Here is an 18,889-nt window from a genome sequence, read left to right as displayed (position 1 = left end):
CTTATATTACAACACAATTTTAGAGCTTATGCTGTTTCTTCGTAGAGAACAAAAGTGGGACGAAGTAATGTGTGCAGATATGTTTGTGTGACAGAAGGAGTGCGGGATTAACACCACCTGATCTTTGATTATGGCTCTAGAAAAGGATAGGGAAAAATTGAGACCTAAACTAGAAAGATGTTCTTGTTGAAATTTTTGTGTGTTTAAAAATAAATAAATAAATAAAAAAAAAGAGCTCAGGTTGTGGTTCCTTCTGTGGAGCAACCAGAATGAAACACGTTGTAAGATAAAAAAACTTGTACTAATGTATGTAAGATCTGAAGGGGTGTGTGTGTGTGTGTGTGGAGAATCAAAGACCTTGTGAAAGTGTTGGGGTGAGTTTGTACAAACCCCCGTACCAGTTCGAAGGTGCGGCTGAGTCATGCAGGGTGTTGGCTGTTTGCCTGCAAAGGCATGATAAGAACACAGGCTTAAAGCAACAAGGAGCAGATTTGCATTCAGGGTAAGAAAGAGTTAAAACAGAAGTGCTGCTGCAGAGGCAGGCCTGTGTAACCTGCAGAGCAGGAAGAGCATCCCCTGCCCCGAATCCTTCTGCTGGTGAGGAGGAGGGGGTTGCTGTTGCTGACAATTGAGCAGAAGGACCTGGAAAATGTTACCCCAAGTGCTGCAGCATTTGCAGTACAACAGGACCGGTAACGGCCCCTCTAGGGCAGGCAACGGGTCTGAGGAGAGTAAAGGTGCATCTTTGATGGGGAAATTTAGATGTTTGAAAGTTGGTTGTGAAAGACTTATCAGGATGATGTAATAGAACTAGATAAAGGTTTGAGTTGATTGTTACTAGATAATCGTGATGTAGAAAAAATGAGGTGGAATTTTTAGTGATTACAAAACCAACTTATTTGATGTTAAACTTCAGTGAAAAGAATTTGTTACAGTTGTGGGAGCTGCTGGCCACCAGGAAAACATCCTGAAACCTTTAAAGTACAAACTAAGAAAACAAATAAGAATGCCAAATTCACCAGAATCTTTGTTGGGATGAGATTTATTAGAACATCTAGACATTTAAAGAAGGAGGAATGAAAACAAAAGTTAAAAATGATCAAGTGATTGAAATCTTGAGCTTATCTTTAATTCAACAGAAAAGTGGAAAACAGGACCTCCCTGAAGTAAAAGAAACTTTTAACCAGGTGTGTTGGGGCTCTTGCTGTATTGAATGATTATACTGAACTTTGAAGCAAGTGGAAAAATACTGAAGAAATAAGATGAGGGCACGATCAGAACAGTGGAATGAAGAGGGAGGAACAGGTTGCGGGTGCTTGCACAAGGCCAGGGCCAGCAAGGACGCGATAAGAGGAGCTGGGAAACAACAGGAAGGAGCCTATGTGCCTGAAAAAGTAAAAACAGAAATCTTGCCAATAAACAATTGTTAACCAATCATATTACTATATGCTTGTAAAGTAGCCAATCATATTATCACACGTTTATAGAGTGCCTTATAAAAGTGTGCCTGGTTTGTACAATAAACGGATCAGATCTTGAACTCCATGAGTATTTGAATCTGACTCCCGCTCGCCCAGAATGCCCGCAGCATCTGGTGACCCCGACGTGTGGATCGGTCGAAGAGTCAGGAAGATTCATTAAGGATCGTGTTACAAGCTGCGGAGCCGCGAGGATCCTGCTGCCAGCGGAGAGAGAGCTGGGCGCCCGAAGAAAGGCGGAACGTGCACGGCTGACCGGTGAGTCAGGAAACTTAAGCAGGATGGGGATCACTGCATCAGCGGTGGAGAAAGCAATCATAGACAGTTTAATGAAATTAGCAGAGAAAACTGAAACGTCAGTTTCACGGCAGGCAGTAATTGATCTGCTATGTTGGAGTCGCCGCCGTGGTTTCCTTGCTTCTACGCAAGATGTATATAATAATGAAACATGGAAGAAAGTGGGAGAGGACTTGTGGGAATCTGTGCAAGTCGGGACTAAGGGGGTAAAGACTTTGGCTCGCACGTATCGGGCTGTACGGGGTATGGTCGCGCAGTTACACGGCGAGGTGCAAGTCGCTGCAGCTGTTAAAGCTGCAGTGCGGCCTCCCGGCGATCCTACTGCTCAGTCGGAGGAAGAGCCAGAGGGGCAACCTCCGTGTGAAAATCCCCCCGATTATACATCTAAAGCTTATCCAGTAATGACTACTGCTGAACGAATAGCGTGGGGATTAGATGATGAATTACCATCCTGGTGTCCTGATAAGGAACAAACGGCAAGCGGCAGACAGACATTAATACCGGCAATTGCGAGTACTGGATGTAAAACTGCTGGGGTGGGAACGGCACAGCTCCACCAGCTCCTAAATAATAGACTGCATTTTTTGAAGCATGTTTGTCTTTGCAAAGGTGAAAGTTGAGATCTGACTTCCTGACCAGTGTTAAAATGCACCATGGCCTCTGGCTACTTTAAGATCATTGTGTGACTTTGGACAAACCTGGTAGGAGCAATGCTGAAATCAAGTTGTAAGTTATATTTCATCCTGAGACTGATGTTTCTGGCATTACATAAAGTAATTTTGATATGGAGAAATAGTGTGAAATGGGGACAATGGACATTGATTGTGATTGTATATGTTTGCTCAAGGAATGTGGGTATGGTGACTAGTCATGGGTGCAGTGTCTGGTCACATAGGCACACAGCTTTGAGGAGACAACTACAGTTTTGGGGAGACGCCTGCCCTTCTTCCTCTAACAAAAGGGGCTATTTTAAAAAAAAAAAAAAAAAAAAAAAAAAAAATAGAAAAGGATGAGAGATATTCCAATGCTATCTAGAGGGAGGGAGTGCTAAGTTTCCTTGCTGGAGAAGATCGGATGGTCACAAGAACATGAATCACCTACAAACCTGCAAGACCACCACATTCCAGGAAACGGACTGATAAGCTAATTAACATAGGAAGCGGGGTTTAGGTAACGAATATGTATAGGCGTTAATTGAATATTCATTTGTTTCATTGTATAAATGTGGGATGGTTCGTCACTTCGGGTATGCACGCTTGTGGAGGAGCGATCCCCCGTGCATCTGCGCGCAATAAACATACCTACTTTATAACTTTCGAGTTATAGAGTCAAATTCCGCACGTCAGTTTTGACGAGCCAGGCAGGAGGATTTCTGCTCGGCTGAGGGACCAGCTGCGGAGCGGACGCTCCTAGGCGCGCCCCGGGAGATTTTCTCGGAGGAGCCTCCTCTTCTCAGCTGTTCACCCGGGAGCAGAAGAGAACCCCTGGATCCGCGGATAAAACGGTATGTTTAGTAACGGGGCGGCTGGTGAGACGCACGGAGACGTCCGGCGCGCAGCGCAGTCCCCAGGAGGAAAAAAAAAAAAAAAAAAAAAAAAAAAAGGGGGGAAGCTAAAAATTTCCTTTAGGTTGTCTTAAGAATTGGGGAATTCCTAGAATGTAACAACTGAAATAGCGCTCTGTGTCTTGTTTGTTCTATGTGTTGTCTTGTTACATGTTCAAAACTTGGAGTTATGAAATGTATGTTGAAAAATAATAATATTCTGGTAATTCGTGGCAAATAGCGGAAAACTTAACACTCTGCTTAAGACCAGGAAAAATGTGGGTTTTTTTTTTTTTTTGTTTGTTGTTTGGTTTTTGGCAATTGTTCATTGAAATGCATACTTTGTGAACTGCCAGTGTTCCTAAAAGTTGTACATAAGTGCACGGTACCGTATAACATACTGCTTGTGTGACTGAGGGCTGCCCGGAGAGTGTGAATGGTGTGATTGAGATGCGCATTTTGATTTTCAGTGTATAGCTTAATTATTTTGACTGAGTGTGAGTGCAAGAGTGCTTGAGACATGCGTTTGAGTGCAATATGAGCAAGGAGCTCTATCCGTGTTTCCGACCTTGGGTGGCTAAGGCGGCCGGAGAAAAAGTAATTAAAATTGTAAAATGGGAAATGGAAGGAGTAAGCCCTGTGAAAAATCGCCCTTGGGTTGTATATTAAAACATTGGAGTGATATCGTAGGACATGGTGGTACCGAAAATAGAAGGAAATGGATTAAATATTGTAATCAGTGGTGGCCTTTGTATAAATTGGGGAGTGATGCGAAATGGCCTCAGGAGGGAGGAACGTTAGATTATAACACTCTCCTGCAATTAATGTTGTTTCTATGTCACTTGTAAGCAACTTATAGCATCCTTACCCCCTGGGGCATCCATCGCTCAAATGATAGAGGCATGCGCAAGGGCTCCTTTGGTTGAGGAAGAGGAAAAGGCAAAAATACATGCCAATGCTCTAGCAGTAGCTCTAAACAACAACAAGGTACAAGGCCGAGGGGACCGGGGTCTTAAGCCAAAATGTTATCAATGTGGACAGGAAGGTCACTTTAAATGTGACTGCAAAAAGAATCTAGGAGGAAAGTCTCTGTTGAATGGAAATTGTTTGCGTTGTCAAAAATTTGGTCATAAAGCGGCCGATTGTCGCTCAAAATTTAGAAAAGATGGTACACCCCTCTTTGTTCCGGGAAACGGGAACAGCCGCGTTCTGAGGGACGCGGCCAAGAAATATCCCCAGAACCCAACAAAATTCATGGCTGCCTCGGCGAGCTGTATTCAGCCACCAGAAGAAGCGCAGGAGTCGATTTGGCCGTGGCAGAACCTGTAAATATCACTGATGAAAAGGTACATGTACTTCCTTCTACAGTTAGTGGTCCTTTGGGTTATGGTTTATCTGCACTCCTTATAGGACGCTCTTCTGCGTCAAAAAAGGGGATTTTTGTTCTTCCTGGTTGTATTGATGCCGATTATACCGGACCTATTGGAATTATGGTAAAAGTTTTTTCTCCACCTGTTCATATTCCAGCAGGAAGAACTATTGCACAGCTCATTCCATTCCAAGCTACTGTCCCTCAAAAAGGAGAAAAGGACAGGGGTCAAGGTGCATTTGGCCCAACGGGTATGCCTAACATTGCCTTTTGTCAACTTATTGGTGCCGAGCGGCCAAAATGTAATGTTAAGATATCTGGTCCACAAGGTGTTAATCTTCCTAATGTTTCAATGATGATTGATACTGGTGCTGATGTTACTGTTCTTCCCTTTTCAGTTTGGCCTACCATGTGGGAATTAGATAGTGCGGGTTCAACCATTTCAGGCATTGGGGGAAGTCGTCTGACACAGGTCAGTAAAAACTTCATTCTTTTCACGGATCAAGAAGGACATCAAGCATGGGTAAAACCTTATGTCCTACACACATCCTTGTCCTTGTTAGGTAGAGATGTACTTTCCCAATGAGGAATGAGAATCTCTACAGATTTTTGATTGGGGCCATTGATAGCAGCTCTTGCCCAACCTTAAAATTAAAATGGAAATCAGAAACTCCCGTATGGGTTGATCAATGGCCCTTACCTCAAGAGAAGCTGCAACACATTCAAGAATTAGTCCAAGAACAATTGGATTTAGGCCACATCAGACCTTCTGTTAGCCCATGGAATACACCCATTCTTACAATTCAAAAGAAATCAGGAAAATGGAGATTATTACATGATTTAAGAGCAATAAATGAAAAAATGGTTGACATGGGTGCCCTTCAGCCTGGGCTGCCTTCTCCCACTATGTTACCACAAAATTGGGACCTATTAATTATTGATTTAAAAGATTGTTTTTTCACTATTCCTCTGCATGAGGATGATTGTGAAAAATTTGCATTTACAGTGCCAGCTATAAACCGTGCCGCTCCAGCGAAAAGGTATGAGTGGGTTGTACTACCTCAGGGTATGAAAAACTCCCCAACAATATGTCAGTGGTTTGTGGATTTAGCTCTACAATCTTGGAGAGAGAATAATCCTAACCTTATTACCTATCATTATATGGATGATCTCTTAATAGCCAGCCCTCACACACTAGCCCCTGAAAAAGAACAGGATGCTTATATAGACACTCAGGTGGCATCCCCAGTATTACAAAATTCTCCTCTAAAACAAGCAACAACCTCGACAAATCTGGCAAACTGATGTTACAGAATTCACCCCATTTGGAATACTTAAATATGTCCATGTCCAGCATTGGATGTCAGCCATGGCTGTGCTGGGCCACCCAGATATGGTAAAAACAGATAATGCCCCTGCATATCTTAGTGCTAAAATAAAGACCTTTTTGCTGCAATGGCAGGTGAAGCACGTTACCGGAATTCCGAATAATTCTGGTGGTCAGGCAATTATTGAACGTGCCCATCAATCATTGAAACATTACCTGTCTGGTTTTTTTTGAAAAGAGGGGGAGAGGAGTCCTCATGTAATAGTGGCAAAAGCATGCTATGTACTGAACTGGTTGAATCCCAGAACGGAACGTACTGAACAGCCGATTTTCTATCACTTTTCTAACAATCCCAACGATTTTTCGAATTGTGACATAGCTGTCCAGGTATTTGACCCTGTCTCAAATTGTTGGTCAGGACCTCATAATTTATTAACGTGGGGTCGGGGTTATGCATGTATCTCCACAGGGGCAGTGACCAAGTGGATTCCAGCAAAATGGGTTCGCCCGTGGATTGAAAACCGACCCACTGAAAAGAAAGAGCAGGGTGACTACGACAGGATTGACTCCTAAATGAACAGGAGGGATCAGTGGGCTCAGTGGGCACAGCATCGAGAAAGGTTATTCTGACCGCCACGACCAAATGAAGAAAAGCGGCTTGTAGATAAGTTAACATACATTATTCTGCCCATCTTGCAGCAGTTACCTCGGGAGATACAATGTCAATTACCCTCCGGTGAATTGTCTTTGTTACACTGTGACCGTATTGTGCGTGCGTTGCAGGATCTTTTTGGGCAAGGACCGATAGAAACAGAAAATTCTTGTCCTATATGTGCTACTTCTTGTAATTCAACAGTTACTCTATATTGTGGATATTGTAAAAGGGTTGGAGCATATAGGCGGAAGGTTTTCCTACGTTTTGGTTCCGGCGGTTTTTCCCTTCTTACTGGGACACATGCCCCTACTTTTTCAGGTATAAACGAGGCCTTACAATCTTATGAAGCCTTCGAACAGATATTTTTAGCAGAACATCGAAACGAACTCATCTTCTGGGTTTGCATTATCAGAAAAAGTTTTGAATATCATATAATACAACATCATTGTAAATGTGAACGATGGCATTATTTTTAGGAATAGGCCTAATGAATATTGCTTTTGCTTCTGCTTTGCATAGTATATTGTTGTTTGTTATTCTTTTGTTACTTTTAGTGCCTTGTCTTTTACAATGTTTCCAAAGCTGTATGGAACGCAGTATTAATGCTGTATTTAAAAAGAAAGGGGGAGGTGTTGGGGCTCTTGCTGTATTGAATGATTATACTGAACTTTGAAGCAAGTGGAAAAATACTGAAGAAATAAGATGAGGGCACGATCAGAACAGTGGAATGAAGAGGGAGGAACAGGTTGCGGGTGCTTGCACAAGGCCAGGGCCAGCAAGGACGCGATAAGAGGAGCTGGGAAACAACAGGAAGGAGCCTATGTGCCTGAAAAAGTAAAAACAGAAATCTTGCCAATAAACAATTGTTAACCAATCATATTACTATACGCTTGTAAAGTAGCCAATCATATTATCACACGTTTATAGAGTGCCTTATAAAAGTGTGCCTGGTTTGTACAATAAACGGATCAGATCTTGAACTCCATGAGTATTTGAATCTGACTCCCGCTCGCCCAGAATGCCCGCAGCACCAGGTGTATCTGAAAATCCAGGAAAGGTGAAAAATGCTTTACCTCTTACAGTAAAAATGATAAGGGGGAGGCTTGCCCAGTTCAGATAAAAACAATATCCCTTGGTCAGCAAGGCTGCGGGGATATTGGCAGAAAAACTGAAATAAAATACACTCTGTAGTAGTTCTACTAATGTAAATCTGTGTGTTTTACCATGACAGTGACTTGTTATGGGATGTGCAGATGAAACTCTGCATTGACAACAAAGTACAAGGAATAAGGTTGGTCAGGTGCCTCCTACCACAGTCAAGGGCAAGACTGGGTTGGCCTCTGTGTTTGCCACCAAGAAGAATCTTGAGCTCCGCTGTTGGCTGCAACCCAATAGGCGTTGAGCGGTGGGAACATATGCCATGCCAGACCTTGATGTGAGGAATGGCCCCCTCTGTTATAAGAGGGTCATCCAGGAAGAAAGAACATAAGATGGCCCATTGAGGCACTGATTTGGAAACTGGAAACCACCTGGCCGACCATGAGGCCAGACAAGTAACAGAGGAGGTAGGAAAGGAGGAATTATCCTTAATACCAGACGGTAAAATCCAAACTCTAAGTACAGTTCAGGAGCCAAACTATTCTAAAGAAGACCTAAAGCTAATTCAGGACATGAATGGTAAAGTAAAATTAAAATAAGTGGGATTATTTGGCAGATGGCCGTATAGTGGCACCATCCAATTTAATATGGACCACAGCCCTAACAGAACATAATAAAACTCATTGGGGAGCTGATACGTTATATAAAAGTCTAAATCAAAAATTGATAGGGCGAAACTTATATACTGTAATAAAACAAGCGACTCAGCAATGCGAAGTGTGTTTATGTAATAATCCCAATGTAGCAAATAAAACAAAACTAGGGAACATTAGTAGAGGAAATTATCCAGGACAACAGTGGCAAGTTGATTTTTCCAAACTCCTAAGAAAAGGGGGGTACCGATATTTTTTAGTTATGACTGATACGTTTTCAGGTTGGCCAAAACCTTTCCCTTGTTGAACAAATAAAGCAAGAGAGGTAACGAAGGGATTGTTAAATGAAATTATCCCCCGCTTTGGGGTTCTGGCAACAATCTCTTCTGAAAAAGGCTCACAGTTTTGTGCCAAAATAATACAAGTACAGTATTAAGAATAGATTGGAAATTACACACTCCTTATAGGGCTCAAGCAAGTGGAAAAGAATGAACCGCGAAAATAGGACAAGAGACAAATCTAACTTGGCCACAATCTCTTCCCTTGGTATTATTAAGAATACGAACTAAACTGAGAACAAAGGAGAATTTGAGCCCTTTCAAAATATTATACGGGAGACTGTACCAGTTATAATTTGCCGGAGAAGATTTAAAGCAGTTAGGAGAGGGATATTTGTGTGAATATGTGAAGGCCCTCCAGAGACAACTAACAAGGGCCAGAGGATTAGGTCAACCAGTCCATTCCTTTAAATCTGGCGATAAAGACTTTTTCAGGGAAACCTTTGGAAGAAAAGTGGGAAGGACCCTATCAGGTGCTGCTGACAACCTTCACTGCCATCAAGATAAGAGAACAACCAGCCTGGATTTGCTACTTCTTGATAAAGAAGGCTCCTGAAAAATCATGGCCTGTCATCTCAGCAGGACCCATGAAACTATGATTTATCAGATCTTAATTGTAATAGTAATAATTTCTGTAGTTGTAATAACTTCTAGAAACATAATGGACTGTCAAAAGCATCAGGGATATTTGTGTAGGGTTATACTGATCTTAATTGTAATAACTGTAGAGATTTTAGAAACTAAAGCATGGGTAAACAATACCCATCTTCAAACATTGCAAATGATTGTTAATGCCACGAAAGCTAAGGAATGCTGGATATGTACCTCTCTTCCTAAGGGAGGCCTGATAACACCTCTGTATGGGGTGGCCTCCCAAAACTGGAATTATCTGGATGGCAAATGGCCTACATGGCCAGACTTTTGGAAAAAGCCAGGCATTGGTAAAGGATACTGTCTATATGATAAGAAAATGTATAAGTTGGGTCCTAGATTTGATTTACAAATATTAAATCTAACCACCACAGTATTTATGAAAAGTGATAATAACTGCCATTGGAAAGCTCGAAGTAAAACAGGAGGACCATGCCCTGGGAATCCAGGACAAAACACTTGTTCCCAATCTGATGGATGGAATGATTACTGGGTGTATAAATAAGACTACCCTCTATGTAGGAGACATCCATAAGATATGGAACAGGTTTCAGATTTTGCATGAAATTACTAAAGACAATTTCTCATGGAATTTTGAAGCTATATGGAACAAACTGACTTTGTGGTTACCTAATTTAGAATGGTTAAAGCATGCTTTTATTATAATACTTATTATAGTAGTTTTAGGAATATTAATTGTATATTACTTCAATGTTCTATTTGGTGCTATCGAAGAATGATCATAAAATACGATGATTTTCTGTATTTGTAAAAGAATTTACAATAGCTGTTAGAAAAGGGGGGAATGAATAGTGAATGCTGTACCACTTATCTAAAGGATGACGCACCTATGTTTAGTTAAAGTTGGGAGATGTCCAAGGACCCTTATTGCCACATGACGGATGCACAGACTGCTAAGTCCTTGGGTTGGTTTTCTTTAGAAGGGACATTTTGTCTTAGATTCCTGTTGTACATGCAACGTGGCGAAGATGGAGGCTTTAAACATGACCGCTAAGGAATAGAGTCTGCGTAGAGACAACTCCTCAAGGACATTGTCCAGGCACAAGATATGTTAATGTTGTTAACTTGAAGATATACTAGGCCCTTGGATGGAATGTGCTAATTGTCCAGGTGTGAGATATGTTAATGAGTTCCCAGAAAGTTAATGAATAGACATGAGTGACTTGTATAAAGAGGGGACTGAAAGGTTCCCTCGGTGTGCATGACTTTGGTGGAGCGATCCCCCATGCACCCAGCGCTGCCGAATAAAGATAACCTCCGCTCACTCGAATATTGGTGACTGATTCTTCAAATCAACACTCCAGCTGGCACCACACCATCTGACTACAGCATCCCAAGAGCTCAGCCTTTGTTGTTGCATGCTGCACATCAAATATCCATCTTGATTAGCAAGGGATTGCTAAGTCATGATGAAAGAATGCTAATAATACTGATTAAATCTGCATAGATTATGGAGCTGCAGACGTGTTTGTCACAAAGCCTGTGAAACTTTGTTTAGAGCTACAATTAATCCCCTCCCCTCAACAGTAATAAAACAAAATATCAACAGCTGCCTCAAGAAAATAAACACTGGTTGTGCACCATTTGGTCTGAATTTCAATTTAGCTCTATTTCATTAGGAAAAGATGGGAATAGGGAGGTCTTGCTGCTTCATCTTAGGATAAGTTACAAGCATTTTTATCCTGTAATAAACATCAAGATCAGTCCAGGAGACAGGCCGCTTAAATCTGTCTAGTCTGTCTAAGCAGAGAAGGCAGAAACAGGAACAACGCTGATTAATTTTCAGCTATTGCTTAGGGTAAAATGTGATTTGATGCCCTCCCTATTTACATGGAGGGTTATGGGGTCAAGGGACAGAGGATGAGCAAACAGCAGTAAAGGCCACAGAAAAGGTCAAAAACCATGGGACAGATCACTGTAGGCACCAGGAGCATAACACTTAAAAGAAATTAAGTGCAGAACTGGTTCCTATCTCCTGAGCCCTCAGGCATTGGTTTCAGTAGCTGTGGAGAGAGAGAACACAAAGGAACCTTTTGATTCTCTAGTCGTGCACATAGTTTGGGATATCAAAGAGGTCTGGGATAAAGCCTCCAGGAGAATAACTAGGGAAAGAACAAGGGAGCTTTAGAAAGCCCAGAACCCGTGTCAGCTCAGCTTGAACATTCTCTGGGATTGAGGCACCAAATGTAATAAACGTAACCTGGCAATCTGAACAGGCTTTAATTCGTGACATAAACCACTCCTGCCAAAACCCTGTAGGGCAAAAAATAAAAGCCACCTTAGAATAAGAGGTAAAACCTAAAATACCCCAGCTCCTGGTTCAAACTGCTTCTTCAGCTAGCAAGAGAGGAAGAGCCATGATTCTGAACGTTCACCCTGTTCCTAAAGCCGTCCCGCCAGGGCCCAGGCTGTACCTGTGGATACTAAGCCCTCTGTCTCTCCGCGGCCTGACAAGAGCGCTGAGATAGGACCACCTATCCTTACAAGTGCCCTTCCCAGTCAGGATCCACTGGTACGCCAACTCTCCACGGAACGATCCCAGGAACAGCTATGGCTTTCACCCGGGGCCTTCCACTGAACGGTCAACAGCGATGAGCCAGCACTAACAACCGCCAAATCTGAGGAGATCCTACAGCTCCTTACAAAGACATTCCTAGTACCACCTCTCACCACACAGCTATAGGCGGGACCAACCGTCCCCTTCCGGCGCGCGGGGGGGCGGAGCCCCGGTCACGTGAGGGGGAAGGGGCCAGCTTCCCCTGCACCGCTCACGTGGTGGTGGAGTGGGTGTAAGGGTTGTTGGGTGACGTGCGTGCTGGTTGTGTGAGAGGGGTGGTAGATGAGCGTGCTGCGTCATAGGGGAGAGGCTTCGCAAGCGTGTAGGGAAAGGGGGGGGGGGAGAGGGGGGAGAGGCGGCACGTGGTGGTCACGTGATGGTGGTGGTCGTCCCTGCTGCTGCTGCTTTGTGAACACAGGTATCGCGTGGGGATGTCGGGGCCGTCGGGGAGTGGGATGGGATGGGGGTGCGTCTCCTTTTCTTATTGCTTGCCCTACGCGCACGGTAGCGGAGTGGTGGACTTGTGTGCCCAGGGGAGGCCCGGCGCCCTTCCCCCGCCCAACGGTCTGGGGGCGGCCGTTGCTTCCTTCGCAGCCTGAGGCCTTGGGTGGGCTCACCGCCTGGAAGCCGGTTCCCCGCCCTGGTGGGAGGTTTTTTTTGGCAGCGGCTGTCTGCCAGGGCCGTTCCTCGCTCTCCCTCCTACCCCCCCCCCCCCCCCCTTAAGGCCTGTTTCATTTTCCCGGCTGTGGAGTGGGGTGGCGGCCTCCCGGGAGAAGCTTCGCCATGCTTAGATTGCCGCCCCCCCTTCCCTTTAGCGGTAGATGCTGTTGAGTAGGCCGTGGTTGCGGGCAGCTCCCGCCCTGTTCCTGCCCGGACTCGTATGGGGAGGGGGAGCCGGTGGGTGCCGGGAGAGGGGGGTTAGTTTTCCCACCCTCTTTCGTCCTGGTGACAGTGTCCCGCACCCCATCCCCCTTGTTTCTCGTGTCCTTACAGCTGGGGATTTCTCTCCTGATGGGTTCGTACTTTCTCGTGGCTCTGGGCTGTGAAGAAAGGGGGGTGCAGCTGGACCTCTCAGAGGGGAAGCGGGGCTGGCAGACGGGTGTGTGTCTTGAGGCCTCTTCCTGATACCGAGTCAGGCCAAAGGAGGGCTGGCAGCACGGGAAGGGAGCAAGTGGGTGAATAACTGCTGGTTTGTGCCTTGTGTAGGGCTTTACCTCAGTATTGTCTTTTTTCTGTCCTTCACAGGTGCTCCTTCATGGGGAGTGGGTGGGGTGGTGGTGTAGGGCAGCTGTGTCCCAGTCACAGCTACAGAATTCACTGACGATAACAGCAGCAACAGTAGGTTACTTGAGAACATGATGATGAATGAACCGTTCTGTTAACCTTATCTAGTCCTTCCTCACCCCTGACTCTGTGCTTGCTGAGAATTGGAAGTTAGGGTAGAGTTTTGTTATTGGTCTGGCTTATGTTGCATTTAAAAACAGAAAAGAAAGTTCTTCTGTGTTTGCTATTGTTCCTGAAGAAAATTGCAGCAGGAAAGTAAACTGGTAGAAACCCTTCTGCAAGAAACTGAATGTAGAAAGGACCTGGTCCACCTTTGAGCCTGATGGCAAGGATCTTCTGAACTCTGTGATGTGAAATAGATTTAAAAATATGTGCAGAAATGTCTGCAGTGCTGTTGAATGCCACCTGGGAGTTGCTCAGGGTGAACCTGGTTTGAAGCTTCTCTCTTGTAGATGTGTTAACATCAGGAGCATGGACATGCAGAGTCCTCTTGATTATATTCAAAGGAACACGCGGTCTTGGGGAACAGAAACTCGGAGTTAGGTGTGCAGCTATGTAAGGGGAAGCTCATTAGGGTCAGCTCGCTTGCTTTCTAGCTACCAAGCAGCAGTTGATCCCTAGTTATCTCAATTTGAGTAAATGCTGAATGCTTATAATATAGCAGCAGATCAAGGTGATAGCCTCTGGGGCGGTGGTGGCTGGTGAAATGGAAGGGTGGTCCTGGTGTGAGTAGCTAGTTTTTTCAAGAAGAGAAATTTGAGCTCTGTGTGTGTGTGAAGGGAAGGGAGGAGGAGGATGATGTGCAGGTCTGGAGGAGCAGTGCTTGTCACTGAAATAGCCCTTCACAACAAATGGCAGCAACTCTGCCTTCTGAGGCTCTGCTTTTTTTAATATTTATCAGGCCCTTTTAACAATTCCCTTTACTATCACGTTCTCTAGTGGAATCTGGGTTTGGATTCCTACCTGACTGACTCAGTATTTATACCTGGGCTTGATCTCTCTGTGGTGGTTTGACATAACTTGTTTAAAGAATTTATTTTTAACCTTATACTAGGTAACTTGAAAGCAAGCAAGGCTAAATCACTTTGCAGCATTAATGATGTTTGGGACTCCTAGAGGGTTACATGGAGAAACTGGATTAACTGGTGTAAACTAATTTTGATGCATAGTCTGGGAAATTAGCCAGTTTTTGTGTTTATAACCTCAACAATCTTGGTAATTTGAGGGAGAGAGGAGTGGGAATTGGGCAAGCTCTGTTCTGCTTTGTTCAAGTTTCAGTTTTATCAGCATATTGATTAAAGAAATTGTTCGTAGTAATAAAAGCAAAGACATGGAAATTCAGAAATTTAGACTTTCACTTGCATTGTTTTGGCCAGTCCTCAAAAAAGCTCCTGGTGCCATGAGTTGCAAAAGGATTTGACCATTTGAGAGGACTTTGGAGTTACAGACTCGCCACTAAAAATGTAAGGAAGCTAAGGGAAACTCGACAAGAAAATATTGTCTATTACCAGAAGCGCACTTTTTTCTTCTTCCAGTTTTTAAGCTACCCTTTTAGAACTTAGAAGCAGGCTTTTGATGTTTTATATTTCTTCCATGGACTCTTATTTTATGTGATGCTTTCCTCATAGAATGCCATTTTTTGGTATGTTTTATATTTGTTGCTGGTGTCTCCCTAGTGATACTGATCATAGCAGAATAGTATGCTGGTTAATAGTGCTTGAGAAATGTATGTATTGTAGACTATTAATACTCTGATAACAATTAGTATTGACAATATTACTATTAATAGTATTGTTTACTTGAAATTTCAGTAATGCTTAGTACCAGTACTTGGAATAGATTCTTCATGAAAGAATAGGAATACAAATTTATATCTTTTATTAATGTTTTAACCAAATAAGAGACAAAGATAAATAAAAGCATGTGAGCAGGACTCTGAAGATCTGTGTTCTGTGCTCGGGTTTGCAACAGCCTCTTATGACCTTGGTAAAAGAGAAGCCAAGTGACTTGCCCTTTATAAGATGACAGATTAAAGAAACTCAGTGTTGTATACTTCAAAATTAATGAATGGAAGGTGCTAGAGGAAATACAAGTAATATCTGCTTCAGTGTTGTTATTCTACTGGAGCTTTTTGTTAAATTTTGGTTTTTTTTCTGATGCAGTCTACTCATTTGTAGCCCGTTGTGTCCTCTCTGCTTTTCAGGGAAGGCCTAGCTTGGACTTGTACTGTTTTTCATATAACTTCCCAAAACAGGTTATGCTCATTAAAACAAGAGCCAGGATGAAAGGCTGTGAAGTAGCTCCTTTGCAATTACTTAAGGTTCATATTTTACAAAAATCATACAAAAGGTTTCTCCCTTTTCTTCTAACATGGAAGTCCATGCTTTTTAATTTTGACCATCTAAACTGGCAATTTGCCAGAACTCCCTGTCCAGCTGGGGCTCCTGCAGTTTGTTTCACAGGTGTGGTTCCTTCAGCCCTTTTCCCTCCACTACTCAGTGCTGCAAAGAGTAAACAGTGACTAAAGACAGATAGAGGCAATATGGTCTGATGTTTAAGATCTTATGGCTTGCTTTTACTACTACATAACTATTTTGCTGAGCATGTTGTTTATGTTTTTCTCTAGATTGTAAAACTTGTAAGATGGGTTATATGAACAACTTTGCGTAGTTCCTTTGGATGGAGTTGTTTCTACTCTCAGTTCTCTTGAAATTATTTTTTTTAAATCAGCTGTCTTTGTGAAAGCTGCGAGATACTGTGGCTTCTTTTGAAGGTAAACTTGACAAACATTCTTCCTCCCTCCCCAGCTTCTTAAATCAGTCTTCCAACAGATGAGCTTGTAGGAGTCCTTAACCTGGTAGAGTGCAGCATTTTGTATTAAAAACAATTAAATGTTTCCCATATTGAGAGCGCTTTGATCTTTTTTTAGACTTAAGGTTTGCCTGAAGTAGTACTCCTATGGTGAATTTAATGGTTTTGGGGTTTTTTTTTGCTTTATCATATAGGAAACATTTTATTCTAGATCTGCAGAAGATGCAGGTTTAACGGAATTTGTATTACGGAATCATTTAGTATTTGAATCCAAAGTTAAATGAAGAAAATGCAAATACTCTTTTAATGTCCAGATTTGAATCATCAGGTTGCGCTTTTTTAAAACCTGATTTAAGGGGGCGGAGTCTGCCTTAGCCTGTTAGGCAGTCCTGTGGTTGAAGGTGTCAATTTTGAATTCAGTAGCTATGTTCATATTCCTAAATATTTTTAATGGTTAGCCAAGGAAGTCTTTTTGCAGTTTTACTGTGTGGTGTAGGCTTCATCTAGAACAGGGGTCCTCAAACTACGGCCTGCGGGCTGGATACAGCCCTCCAGGGTCCTCAATCCAGCCCCTGGTATTTACAGACCCCCCCCCGCCGGGGGTTGGGAGGGGAAACCAAGCAGCCGCAGATGACCTCCTGCCACTTCATCCGCGTGCTGGCCCCCTGGTTAAAAAGTTTGAGGACCCCTGGGCTAGAACACTTCAGTTGTATTTTTTATGACTAAAATACTGTTCCTGGAAGTAGGATGATTCTATAGAGACTATACTGAAATTGCTGTTGAGCAAAGAAAATTAAATGTTTTCTACTGTATTTAAGTGTTTTGAGGATGGTGGATATAATAATATAGAATGAAGCATATGGGTTCTGAAAGCTTTTTTGTTTCCTCTATTTGGTTTTAAATAACTGAATCATGGCTATTTTATGGTTAACACTTGACTGATATCTCATATTATCACATTGTCCATGTTTTCCTGTATTTGAAGGCTATTGCTGATTTTTTTTTTCTTTCTACATTTACATGATTTTCAAACTTGCATGTTGTCTTAGATGTGGCTTCAGCAACATGAATCTGAAAGGAATCCTGGTGCCAAACCCTGCTCTGCTGTCAGGCTGTATGAAATATATTGTATTTGAGAAATTCTGGTCCATGCTTTTGATGGGTTGTACCTCAAGGGACAGATGTCTTCTGTTACTCAGCTTTTATCTCAGCTTTCAGTCAAACATTCTTCAGATCACTGACTTGTGATCCATTTTGAGACTGACATAAGAGGGACCTAAGTTACTGATGTTAATTTTGAATGACTAAATGTGATAAGGGAGAGCGATGCTGCACTTCCCAGTCTTGTGCTTTACTTTATTAGCCACTGAATGAATTTGAGTGTTTTGAACATGGGGTAAGTGCCATAGAGTAGTTGTCTGAAATTAATTTTAGAGAAAGATTGAAATAGTGTTATGAGTTTGGTGAAGGCAAGTTAATGAGTATGCAAAAGTTTTTTTTCAGTGTTTGAGAACCTTGTGGCTTTTGATATGTGTCCTCAACCTGTTGGGTTTCTTTGCTGCTTCTTGATGTCCAGATAGCAGCCATGCCCAGCAACCTTTCTTTGCATCTTAGGAAAAGATGCTTATTGTCTTTCTTGAGTAGTTCTCTGTTATGACTGCAAGTATAAAACTCCTTGCAACTTTATACCTTGTATTCTGGTTTTCATTGTTTACCATTTTATCTGTTGATGTAGTAATGTATGTTGCTGGATTCAAAGTCCCAGTGACTTCTGTCCTACCTGATTTAATTGAAGATAGATGTTCACTTGGTTTTATTTATGTGACTGTCTGAGCAGAAATGCTAGAGCTTAAGACTTGTCCCTAATGAAGCTTGCGGGGCATGTTTGATAACCACTTTTCTGTTATAAGGCTTCCTTCCCTTTTTATTTCACTTAATTGCAGACTGGCTGAGGTTGGCAGGGACCTCTGGAGGTCATCTTGTCTCGCCCTGCCTCAAGCAGGGCCACCTACAGCAGGTTGCCCAGGACTGTTGTCTGGACATCTTTTGAATATCTCCAAGGATGGAGACTCCACCACCTCACTGGACAACCTGTACCAGTGCTCAGTCACCCTCACAGTAAAAAAACATTTCTTGATGTTCAGATGAAGCCTTCTGTGTTTCAGTTTGTGCTTGTTGCCTCTGGTCCTGTCACTAGGCACTGCTAAAAAGAGCCTGGCTCTATGTATGTGCCTTCCCTTTAGATATTTATATGCATTGATGAGACACCCTCCCCAAAGCTTTCTTCTCTAGGTTAAACTACTTGATGTAGTCAAATCTGTAGTCCTTCAGGCAAATTCAAGGCCATATGTTCTTACATCCCTTTGAGAAGGAGATGGATAAAGGATTGAATTTAGTAAGGGTGGTGGTAACTAATTTGTGACTCTTGATAGGTGGCGAGGTAGGTGGGTTTGAGATATGTTTAGAGAAAGTGTGAAAATGCAATGAGATGCATATTTCAAATCCAAATAATGTCTGTGCTTGCAAATAAGGAGTCTTGGCTCTAGCTGAACTGAAGACTATAATTCAGCAGTTCTGTGAGGGAAGAAATGGGTCAAACATTTGATTGTCTCATAGTGATAAAATTGCCCAAGCCCTGTTTATGTTCTGTCTAGGAATTGTGTGGATTGTAAATGATGGTTTAATGCACATACAGTGTTTAGGAGAGGTTAGGCTGAGTTCTTATTGTACTTCTGCATATTGAGCAGTTCATTTTATGAAGCTATGTGCATCAGTTATTTTTAAAAGTATTTTTAAATTTAAATAAA

The 18,889-nt window shown here is 42.7% G+C and overlaps 1 protein-coding gene and 1 long non-coding RNA gene across 8 annotated transcripts in view; both read left to right on the top strand.

The window, feature by feature from the left end:
• The first annotated feature begins 1,685 nt into the window (after positions 1-1,685).
• LOC121080492 lies at positions 1,686-5,201 on the top strand. 3 transcript variants are annotated; one of them, XR_005825390.1, is made up of 2 exons: positions 1,686-1,736; positions 5,086-5,201. It is a non-coding gene; the product is annotated as an uncharacterized LOC121080492 (long non-coding RNA). The 3 variants fall into 3 exon arrangements; XR_005825391.1 differs by lacking the exon at positions 1,686-1,736 and adding an exon at positions 4,935-4,971; XR_005825389.1 differs by lacking the exon at positions 1,686-1,736 and adding an exon at positions 4,953-4,989.
• Positions 5,202-12,235: 7,034 nt separating this feature from the next.
• LOC121080617 (ubiquitin-associated protein 2-like) overlaps positions 12,236-18,889 on the top strand; it is a 94,117-nt gene continuing 87,463 nt past the window's right edge. For all 5 annotated transcript variants that reach the window (XM_040578766.1, XM_040578765.1, XM_040578764.1 and 2 more), the window contains exon 1: positions 12,236-12,405. In XM_040578766.1, the coding sequence (XP_040434700.1) occupies positions 12,270-12,405 (136 nt within the window). In that variant the 5' untranslated portion in view covers positions 12,236-12,269. The remainder of the gene's footprint in view (positions 12,406-18,889) is intronic.

The sequence above is a fragment of the Falco naumanni genome, chromosome W (genome assembly GCF_017639655.2).
Source record: "Falco naumanni isolate bFalNau1 chromosome W, bFalNau1.pat, whole genome shotgun sequence".
Classification (NCBI taxonomy): domain Eukaryota; kingdom Metazoa; phylum Chordata; class Aves; order Falconiformes; family Falconidae; genus Falco; species Falco naumanni.
The sequence above is the reverse complement of the archived record's forward strand: the minus strand, read 5'-3'. Positions and strand labels throughout refer to the sequence as shown.